Consider the following 11,106-nt stretch of genomic DNA (forward strand, 5'->3'; position numbering starts at 1 on the left):
AGTGAAGGTGTTTAAGTCCTCCTCCAGGCCTAATCTGGAAGAAGCTCTTCCCCTGGGAGTACAGTAAGTTCCTGATGTGTTCATGTTTGAGTTTATCTCCTGTCTTTTGACAATCTTTTGTTTTTTGTTTTTTCCCTAAGATTTATTTTGAAGTCATCTCTACACCCAATGTGGGGCTTGAACTTACAAGCCTGAGATCAAGAGTTGAACGCTCTATCAACTGAGCCAGCCAGGTGCTCCCAGGACCTATATATATATATATATTTTTAAATCATCCATTGATTAAGAAAATTATTATCCAGACATTCCAGACTTGTGCAAATATCTATCTAGTTTCTTTTGTTTTATTTTGAACAAAGGTTTAATTTGAACGTGCTGTTTTATGTGTGCTGCAATTTGCTTCTTCCTCCTAACAATAAATCCTGGATATCTTTCTCTGCCATGATACCTAGGTCTGCCTCATTCTGGCGATTCTTTGTCCTTCTACCAGTTCTCGATCTGCCTCTCTTCCTCCCGGACGTTTGCGACTGCCGGGCCTCGTGGGGTGCACTGCGGAGGGAGGCCCGGCAGGAGGCCCGGCAGGAGGCCCGGCGGTGGGCGGCGCCCGGGGCCGCAGGGGACATGCAGATGAGGTGGGCGGGGCCCCCGCATATACCCAAGGGTAGCGGCGGGCGGGCGCGCCCGGCCGTGACCGACCCAGCGAGAGGCAGCCTGCGGCACCTGCTTCCCCGAGCGCCGCGGAGCCTGGTCCCGGGCTGCCCCCGGAGCGGGCCATGCCCCCGCGGGAGCTGAGCGAGGCCGAGTCGTCCCCGCTCCGGGCCCCGACCCCTCCCCCGCGGCGGGGCAGCGCGCCCCCGGAGCTGGGCATCAAGTGCGTGCTGGTGGGCGACGGCGCCGTGGGCAAGAGCAGCCTCATCGTCAGCTACACCTGCAATGGGTACCCCGCACGCTACCGGCCCACAGCGCTGGACACCTTCTCCGGTACGTTCAGCGGCCCCGGCGGCCGCGTGGCTGGGGGTGGCGTTGTGCACCGGCGGGCGGGGGCCGGCGCGGGGGCGGGAGGGCCAGGGAGCCTCCCGGGTGGGAGGCGGGAGCGGCCCCCGAGGTGGCGCTGGTGAGGTCTGGTGGGGCAGAGGATGCGCTTCCTAACTCGCTACCCCCCGCCCCGCCCTGACCCTGTAGTGCAAGTCCTGGTGGATGGAGCGCCGGTGCGCATTGAGCTCTGGGACACAGCGGGACAGGTGAGAAGCTGGGAGCAGCCTCTAATGGTCTGGGAGAAGGTGGGCTGGAGGCTGGGAGGACCCTAGATGGATAAGGAATGAAGAAGGTCTTGAGCCCTTTGGAGTCTCAGGTCTGCAACCCCAGGTCACAGATTCCCATTACCTGTGGCAAGGAATACCCTACTAATGATCAGGCCTTCCCATCCTAGGAGGATTTCGACCGCCTTCGCTCCCTCTGCTACCCGGATACCGATGTCTTCCTGGCCTGCTTTAGCGTGGTGCAGCCCAGCTCTTTCCAGAACATCACAGAGAAATGGCTGCCCGAGATCCGCACTCACAACCCCCAGGCACCCGTGCTACTGGTGGGTACCCAGGCTGACCTGAGGGACGATGTCAATGTACTGATTCAGCTGGACCAGGGGGGCCGGGAGGGCCCAGTGCCTCAACCCCAGGCGCAGGGTCTAGCCGAGAAAATCCGGGCCTCCTGCTACCTCGAGTGCTCCGCCTTGACTCAGAAGAACCTGAAAGAGGTGTTTGACTCTGCTATTCTTAGTGCCATTGAGCACAAAGCCCGGCTGGAGAAGAAACTGAACGCCAAAGGTGTGCGAACTCTCTCCCGCTGCCGTTGGAAGAAGTTCTTTTGCTTTGTTTGAACAGCCGCGGCAGCTAGGGAGTGGTAGGACTAAGACCACAGACTTCTGGAAACTGGGGTACCTCCCAGGATCTTTGAGGGGGATACTGGCAGGACCAGACCACTCCAGGGGACTCAGTTCCATCTGAACGCTGTGAGGACACAGGCCTCTAACTGCCCACTCTAATAGGTGAGGGTGGGGCCAGGCTCTGATTTGGATTTCCGTGGTCAAGGCTCACAGAGAAATCCCAGCACTTTGATTCTCATGGGGGTGGTCCTAACAGTGTCGGCCACCTCCAAACAGTTTGGGATCCAATTCCCAATTTCTTATCATGAGCCCTCAGGTCGGCCCTGTCTGAATTAGGACCCCTAATTCAAGGGGTCCCTACCTTGGTGCAGGGTGGGGAGGAAGGGCCTGGCAAAAAGGCAGGCATTTTGGAGGGCAGGAGGGGGTCCTGTCCTGATTTGGAGAAAAGTGTGGGATGGACAGGGTGAGACAGAGGTCAAGGAGAAACAGAGGGAGCAGAAAGTAAGGCCTTGGAGGCAGGCTGGTGAGGAGGCAGGACAGAAGGCTAGGTTTGGAAGGAAGAGCAAGGAGAGCAGAAAAGTGGGGCAGCTGAGGAGCAAGGCCGACACCTGGGCTGCCCTCTGCCCCCAGGGCCTGGGAGGGCGGGGCCGGTCCCTGGGAAGAACTGGGACTCAGGGCTCCCTAGGCACTGCCCAAACTGGCTGGGCCAGGAGCTGGGCAGGAAGTGAGAGGCAAGGCCCAGCAAGAGGAAGGGGGGGAAGAGCAGCGACCTAGGGCCTGGATGAAGAAGGGGCTGGGGTCACCTCTTTCTCCAAGGCCACGGCCTAAAAGATAGAGCAGTACAGAGTCTACAAATAAAGCCTTAAGTTACTGAAGCTGCTGTCTCTGTGTCAGTTCCTGGAGCTGTCTGCCCCTTGCCCCCTCAGAGCCCTCCTCAAGGCCCAGCAGCCAGGAGAGAGATGGGTTGTCCACCAAAGAACTGAGGCCAGACCGAGAGGTGGGGGCTGGACCTGATGAGACAGTGTGATGGGAACTGGACTGGGGGGTGGGGGGCAGCAGGTCTGGGGCTTAGCTGGTTCCCAGGAGAGCTAGCGTGGGAAGAAGCCTAGGAACGGGTTTCCCCAGGTGTCAGCGCCAGAGCTACTTTCCCATGACCTCACCAGGCGGGTGTTGCCCCTCCCCTTTGCCCCTCCTTTCTAGAGCACCTCGTTCTCTTGGTGCTGGGGCTCTGCGGCAATGCTGGGCCCTCTAAACCTTCCTGCTCTGATCCTTCCAACTGTCCACAGGATCTTGGGGGTGGGGTGGTGGGGGCACCTGTTTCAGAGCCCAAGCATGAAGGGACTCCATACAGCCTAAACCTCAACCACTGGCCAGACTCCTGGGTCAATTTGATTGGACCTGGTCTTCAGTCTTGGCACTCGAAGTCCACATAAGGACCTATCGAAGGTCAAGGTGCCCTTTGTCAATAATTTAAATAGAAGTTTGGTCCCAGACAGAGGGAGAAGCAGGCTTCTCCGGAAGCCCAATGCGGGACTCCATCCCAGGATCCTGGGATCATGCCCTGAGCCATAGGCAGATGCTCAGCCACTGAGCCACCCAGGTATCCCCACTTTATTTTACCCATAAGGAAAGTGAGCCCCAGAGAAAAAAGGTGAGATGCTATTACCAAGTAGCTGTAAGAGCGCTTTGCGAACTCTAAAGTTCTGTACATGGGTAAGTGTTATTCTTGTGGAGAGGAAATTCTAAGGCACACCTGGGACACCTGCTAGGTAACTGCTGGGCCAGGTGAGCGTGAGCTGTGTCCCAGCCCAGCTGCATCTGCAGGAAGTAACAGCTGCCTGGGTATGAGACAGAGCAGGGCTGAGGGACAGAAACCCTAGCCAAGTGAAACCTGAGATAATCCCCGAATTCAGTTTTAGCCAAGACTGTCCAGCTCATGTCCCACCAGGGCCCATCCCACAGAGCCAAGCCATCTCCTCTCCCTTTGTGCCCCTGCTCCTCAGGTGGAGGTTCTGGGGCTGCAGCATTGCAGCCAGGTCCTGAGGGGTCTCACAGCCCAGCTCCACGGTCTCTGTTACCTCAACCCAGCACAACACACTCCCCACCACCCTCACCCCTACCCCACCCCGGGACAGAGAACTGGGTTCGAGTTCGGACTCTGACATCAACCATGACCTTAGGCAGATCATTTCCCTTCTGCATGCCTCAGTTTGCTCATTTGCAAAATAAAAGACTCAAAATTCTGGATTAGAGGTTGTCAAACTGCTTCAAGGTGGCTTAGAGGTGCTATGAGTAGGGAGAGGAAGTCTAAAGGCCATCTGTGAGGCTCCCCACTGCAAGCTTCTGCTCTGATTCTCTGTGATGGTATCAGCACATCCATGTACTCTCCTCTTCTGCTGGGTCACTAAGCCTGGTCAGCACCTCTGTCAGCCTTGCCCTCCTCATCCCTGCCACTACTGCCCTCCATCCAGGTGCCTTCCCTCTGGCACCTTTCCTTTTTTTTTTTTTTAAATTTTTATTTATTTATGATAGTCACAGAGAGAGAGAGAGAGAGAGAGAGGCAGGCAGAGACATAGGCAGAGGGAGAAGCAGGCTCCATGCACCGGGAGCCCGATGTGGGATTCGATCCCGGGTCTCCAGGATCGCGCCCTGGGCCAAAGGCAGGCGCTAAACTGCTGCGCCACCCAGGGATCCCCCTCTGGCACCTTTCCAACTCAGGACCGTCACCAGCTCTTGTGCCCTGTGATAAATTCCCAGGCCCTCTTTTCAAAATTCAAGGCTTTCTCAAATCCAACACCAACCTGGACCAGGTCAGCCGGTTCCAATGATCCCACTCCCTGATCCCCAGTTATTTTTCGACTTCTGATTTCTATGTCTTTGCTTTTGCCAAACTGTCTGGCTTGCAGAGTGCCCCCCACCAAGCCCTGTTTCTCTTCTAACCATCTTTTAATACTCCCCCTTTCCAGGAAGTGTCTCTTACTTGTATTAGTGTCCACACAGCTCTCTCTTGGCACTTCGAGGGCACTCTGAATTTGGTCACTTACACAGATTGCATCTCTCCAGCAAAATAGTCCTCTTCAAGCCTCTGTGCTCCCACAGGGTCTTGGGCTCGGGCAATGTTCGCTGTTGGCCCTTAAATGCTTAAGATACAAAGCCAACCAGTGAGCCATGGAGGAGACTCTGAAGATCAGGTTCAGCTCCAGGTATGTATCACTGAAGCCTGGAGATGGGCATAAGAGCAATGGGTTGCTGGAAAGGCCCTTGGAAAGGCAGAGCCCAAGCCTATGTGGGACAGGTGGGATTTTTTTTTTTTTTTTTTTTTGACAGGTGGGATTTATCTCTGGTTCCAAACCCACTGACTTGTTCTGCTTCTGTTTCTCTCTATAATATCTGTTTTATCTTTTTCCTCCCACGCCCCTCCATTCTCGGATCTAAATTTAAAAGACTATTGATTATATTAATCAGATCAAATTATATGTTTCTTACATCTACATTCTTTTTTTCTTTTAAGATTTTTTTTTTTTTTTTTTATTCACGAGAGTCACAGGCAGAGACATAGACAGAGGGAAAAGCAGGCTCCCTATGGGAAGCCTGATATGGGACTCGATCTCGGGACCCTGGGATCTCAACCTGAGCCAAAGGCAGATAAATGTTCAACCACTGAGCCACCCAGGTGCCCCTTACATGTACATTCTTATATGGCCTTATGAATATAAGTTGTTTTTAATGTCTGTGTAACAAACTTTTAGCTGATATTTTAAATGTCTTATTTTTCCCATAATAAATAGTCATAGAAAAATTAGAAAATCCAAAGAACTTTAAATTTTGTAATAGTCTTAAACTACTTAAATTTAGTAATAGTCTTAATGCCCAAAGATAATCAGTAGTAACATTTTGATGTATTTCCTTCCAGCCTGTTCTATGCATATTTTTGAAGTTTTTTTGTGTGATCATGCTGTATATACAATTTTCTATTTTGGGGTTTTTTTCATTTAAAATTTTAACAGGGGCACCTGCCTGGCTTAGTTGATCTCGGAGTTGTGAGTTCGAGCCATATGTAGAGTATAGCAAACACTTAAAAAAATTTTTTTTAAGGGGTGCCTGGGTGACTCAGTTGGTTAAGTGACCGACTCTTTTTCTTTTTTTAAAGATTTTATTTATTTATTCATGAGAGACACACACAGAGAGAGAGGGGCAGAGACACAGGCAGAGGGAGAAGCAGGCTCCACGCAGGGAGTCTTACGTGGTACTCAATCCCGGGTCTCCAGGATCACACCCCGGGCTGAAGGCAGCGCTAAACTTCTGGGCCACCCAGGCTGCCCAGTAGTATTTTTTTAATAAAGATTATTTATTTGGAGAGAATGTATGTGTGTGTGAGAGAAGGGGCAGAACAAGAGAGAGAATCTCAGGCAGACTCAACATCCAGTGCAGAGCCAGACACGGGGCTCAATCCTACTCTAAGATCATGACTTGAGCCAAAATCAAGAGTTGGTTGCTCAACCAACTGAGCCACCCAGGCACCCTTATTATTACTTTTTATGTAGGCTTCATGCTCGATGTGGGTCTGGAACTCATGACCCTGAGACCAAGAGTTGCATGCTCCACTAACTGAGCCAGCAAGGTGCCCTGATAAATTAAATTTTAAGAGTTTTTCATGTTATTGTAAACTCTGACCAGAGGCTGTAACCATATGTGTATATTTGCTTACTATTTCACCCTGACCGTAATTTCTTCAACTAGATCCTGATTTGGAAGCATTTAGGTTGTTTTCCTTTAACTTCTTTTTCTATTGTCAATGAGACTACGTCAGCATTTGATTATTTTTCCACCATGGGTTGGTGACCATCTACAGAAAAAAAGTTCTTCATCTTTGGTTTGGAGCCTGGCCCCCATGTAATCTCAAGTGGCTCTTAGGAGAAAGCTTGGGTTTCTGTGTATGTATGACTCGGGGGGTGGGGGGGTGGGGTAGGGGCGCTTTCTGTTGGAGCATGACTAGCAGATTGTGGGTGTTCAATAAATACTAAATGATGACAAGGTGTATGTACATCGTCCATTTGTGTTCACACATATTTCACTGTGTCCCTGTTTTTGCTCTTGCATTTGTATTTAAAATGGTTATTGTCTTTGTGCAAAACTCTGAATAATTCCATATATGTATCTATGTCTATCATTGTGGGTGTCTGTCTTTATGCAAGATATGCACAGCTCTGTATGTGTATGTCTGTGCACCCACATGATGTCTGCCCTTAGGAGTGTGTGCATGTGTGTGTTTTAAGATTTAATTTATTTATTTATGAGAGACACAGATTGAGAGGCAGAGGGAGAAGGCAGGCTTCTTGCAGGGAGCCTGATGCGGGACTTGATCCCAGGATCCTGGGATCATAACCTGAGCCAAAGCAGACACTCAACCACTGAGCCACCTGAGCGTCCCAGGACTGTATATTATACACGAATCTATGTGTGTGTGTGGGTGTGTGTGTTGGTCTCTGGGCCCGTGTGTGCACATCTAGGTTGGGCCCAGTTTCTTGGGGGCCGTGTGTCTCCGTATTTGCGTGTGCCTAGGCTCCACTCTGTGTGGATCTGTGAGGGAGTCCCTCTTCGGGTGCATCCTTGTGCAGGGCCCTGGCGAGTGTGTGTGTGTACCCCTGAAGCAGCTGGGAGCGGAGGGTGCCCAGGGCAGGGGTGACGCACCCTCGCTGAGCTCCCCCGTTCTCTTGGGAACCAGCTTGGGAGAGTGAGATGGAAAGCAGACTGCGTCAGGAGCACCAGCCCCTTTTGCAACCAGCCCAGGCCCCAGGCGGTTGGTAACCGCGGCTCTCACAGGTCAGACCTGCCCACTGTACTTGGCTGCCAGGAAACCGGGCTCCCAGCAGGCCTGCTCTGTCAGCGCCCTCCTTGGGTCCCGGCCAGATGGGCCACGGTGAACAGAACTCAAGTCAGCCGAGGGGCCACATGAGTCACCCTGTGGCAACAGCAGGGAGTGACTTCCTGGGCAGCGCTGGCTGGCCCGGGGAATCACGGCTCTCTGTCCCTGATTGCAGCCATGCTGAGGCAGCCTTACCTCCTCCACTATCACCTTTCATTCTTACAACCGAACTTCTCATAAATGCCAATTTTCAGCTGAAGAGACTGAAGCACAGAGCCCCCTGACCAAGGTGAAGGCTGAACTGAGCCTTGAATCTGGATTTCCTGACCCTGGGTCCAGGCCTCTTCCTAGTGAGTCACCAGGGCTCTGGGTTTCTATCCCCCTAGCCCTGGAAATGATTCTCTTAGAGGGCAGGGCCAGGAGTCATGGTTTTTGGGATAGATTTGCTTGTCCTAGGCTGGGGAGTGGGGCAGAGGGAGACCGGGCCAGAGGTGGGGTGTTGGGAGAGACCTTAGCACTGAACCAGGCCTGCCCTCCTCGTGGAACATTTTAAGGGCTTTCTTTTTTTTTTTTTTTTTTTTAATTTTTATTTATTTATGATAGTCACACACAGAGAGAGGCAGAGACATAGGCCCAGGGAGAAGCAGGCTCCATGCACCGGGAGCCCGACATGGGATTCGATCCCGGGTCTCCAGGATCGCGCCCTGAGCCAAAGGCAGGCACTAAACCGCTGCGCCACCCAGGGATCCCTTTAAGGGCTTTCTTAAAAAGCCCAGAGGAAGAACAGAGGATTTGTCCCATAACTGGGATGACCATGACATTCATTGTCAGATTCAGGATATTCTTGAGATTGAATGGGAGCTCTATTAATAGGCTGTCCTTATGGTCACCCTACTTGTAACCCCTTTGGAAGGCAGAGCCAGTCATTGGAGTTAACAAGGAAGCCTCCTTGACTCTCACCTGCACCAATCCACTTCTCTCCTAGGTGTCCAGGTGATTCTCTGGCCCCTCAGCAGTGAGAGGCATCAGTGAAGACTTTGGGCCCAGCAGGGGCATAGAGGCCCCTTGAAACTGGCAGAAAATCAGCCAGAACAGACCCTGCCCTGAGACACCTGACCCATGATGGCTTCCTTCCTCAGACCTGTGACCATGGTCTGCTGCCTCTGCCCATCTGCTCCCCCTCTCCAGTACCCTGTACTAGTTGGGGAGCAAGCAGAGCCTGCCCCCAGAGGTCTCCCTCTGGGGATAGTGAGATCACTGTCCTGGTGAGACAGGGGACCCTTGATTCCTGGGGCACCACCCCACCACTGCCCAATGGGCCATGTGCTCTGCTGACCACCCCATCTCCCATGGGGCCTCCTGTTTAAGCCCAGTCCCTGACTTGCTGGGCAACTTTGGGCAAATTACTGCCTTCCTCCTTGTCTGAGTTTCTCTCCCTTGTGAAGTGGGGCTAATACTTTCTGCCCCTCCCTGGCTCCCAGGAGACCTGCAGGGATAAGCAAGATAATAGTGGGGAGCTGATTTGGAGGAAGCTATTGAGAGCCAAGTAAGTGGTATCAGTGCTGGCCCATGTTTACATGGGTGTAGACCTTGGGTTCCCAGCATCCTGGGGCTTGGGGCCAGCCCTGACAGCTTCTTGGCCTGGCTCCTGGCTCCTTTGTCCCAATTCCAGAGAAAGGACAAAAACCAAAGCCAGGAGTCTGATTGTCTGGAGAAGATGATGTCAGAGCAGTACGTTCGGAGCTCAGGAATACTGGCTTTGCTCTGTCCCCAACCACTGGCTGTGTGACCTTGGGCCAGTCACTGCCCCTCTCTGGGCCTCAACAACTTGACTCTGGCAGCCTCCCTCAGCTCTGTACTCAAGGATCCCTAGTCTATACTCAGAGGCTGACATCACGGCTCGGGAGATACAAAGGACTTTGTCATCTAGTCCTTTCCTTTCCTTAGACTCTGATGGGCCCCTTTTTGAGGGCCACAGACTAACCCTGCTCCATCTGATCAACCCAAGTCCTAAACTGGTTGCAAAGGGATCGTTCGGGAGAAGGGAAGGGGGTGAGAGAAAAATCCGGGGGGAAGACCACCCCAAGTGAGTTATGGGTCAGCAGTGTAGTCTCTCGTACTCTGTCAGTGTTTCTTTCACCTTGTACCTTCAGCCTCTCCCTGCACGCTTAAAACCTGGCCCGGGCCTCTCTTCCTCCCACAGCTGTCCATGGAAAAGGGTGCTGGCTCTTGTCCCCTTCCGCACAACACCTGCGACTGCCCCTGCCTCCACCTGCCGCCCTTCCTCACTTCCTCACGTCTCAGCTGGCTCCTTCCTGACCCTGGCAGGCCTGGACACTCTTCACCTTTGAACCGCTCTCTTCCTGGCCTCCCGCCACCCCTCCAGCCATCCCTCCACCCACTCCTTCTCGGGATCCTGTCCCTCCAAGCAGAGGCTCTGTCCCAGCGTTCAGAGCAGCGGTTCCCTCTCCCAGCCATCTCCGGCCTCTGCGTTCCCCCTCCCCCACCTGCTCCCAAACCCGGGCTCTCGGGCTCCCCTCCCCATCTCGACCCTCCCCACCAGGCCCAGACCGTCACAGCCAGAGTGAGGGCCTCGCCAGGACACACCTCGCCAGGACCCTGCGGAGCTGACTGTGTGGCCCAAAGGCAACAGAATTCCTCTGTTTTTGCCTCCTTCCTGGTCTTTCTCGGTGTTCTTTCTTGCTCTTTTTTTTTTTTTTTTTGTCTCCATACTACTTTATACTCACGTTATTTCATACTTATAGACCTTTTTAAGCTGCCTTTAAATCCTTCCTCCGGAAGGCAAGGCATAAGCAAACAAGAACTAAGTAAGCAATCATAAAATCAATAAAAGCAGTCTCCTTCTGCTACCTGGGAGCCCCTCATCTCCTCTTTGGTTCTCTCAAAGCTGCCCCTCTTCCCGGCCCCGTGTCTGCTGGTGGCTCTGTCGCCCATCCAGGCTCCCAGGACAGAAAACCTGTAGGCTCCACTGACTCTGCATACTCTGGCTACCTCTCTTCCGCAGATCTCAGAAGCTCTCTCTTCTTTTTACCCTCCCCACTGCCTCCATTCCATCCCATCACAGAGCTGCGTGGTCTGACCGTTTCTTCTTTCTTTCTTTCTTTCTTTCTTTCTTTCTTTCTTTCTTTCTTTCTTTCTTTCTTCTTTCTTTCTTTCTTTCTTTCTTTCTTTCTTTCTTTCTTTCTTCTTTCTTTCTTTCTTTCTTTTTTCTTTCTTTCTTTCTTCTTTCTTTTTTCTTTCTTTCTTTCTTTCTTTCTTCTTTCTTTCTTTCTTTCTTTCTTCTTTCTCTTTCTTTCTTTCTTTCTTTCTTTCTTTCTTCTTTCTTTCTTTCTTTCTTTTT

General features: G+C 52.3%; 1 protein-coding gene across 1 annotated transcript; it reads left to right on the forward strand.

Annotated features, from left to right (window-relative positions):
- Positions 1–573: 573 nt before the first annotated feature.
- On the forward strand, positions 574–2,721 carry RHOV (ras homolog family member V). The gene is made up of 3 exons (XM_041744715.1): positions 574–981; positions 1,183–1,241; positions 1,430–2,721. Exons 1-3 carry the CDS (start codon positions 774–776, stop codon positions 1,871–1,873), a joined length of 711 nt encoding a protein of 236 aa, XP_041600649.1. The 5' UTR covers positions 574–773; the 3' UTR covers positions 1,874–2,721.
- The last annotated feature ends 8,385 nt before the right edge of the window (positions 2,722–11,106 follow it).

The sequence above is a fragment of the Vulpes lagopus genome, chromosome 2 (genome assembly GCF_018345385.1).
Source record: "Vulpes lagopus strain Blue_001 chromosome 2, ASM1834538v1, whole genome shotgun sequence".
NCBI lineage: Eukaryota > Metazoa > Chordata > Mammalia > Carnivora > Canidae > Vulpes > Vulpes lagopus.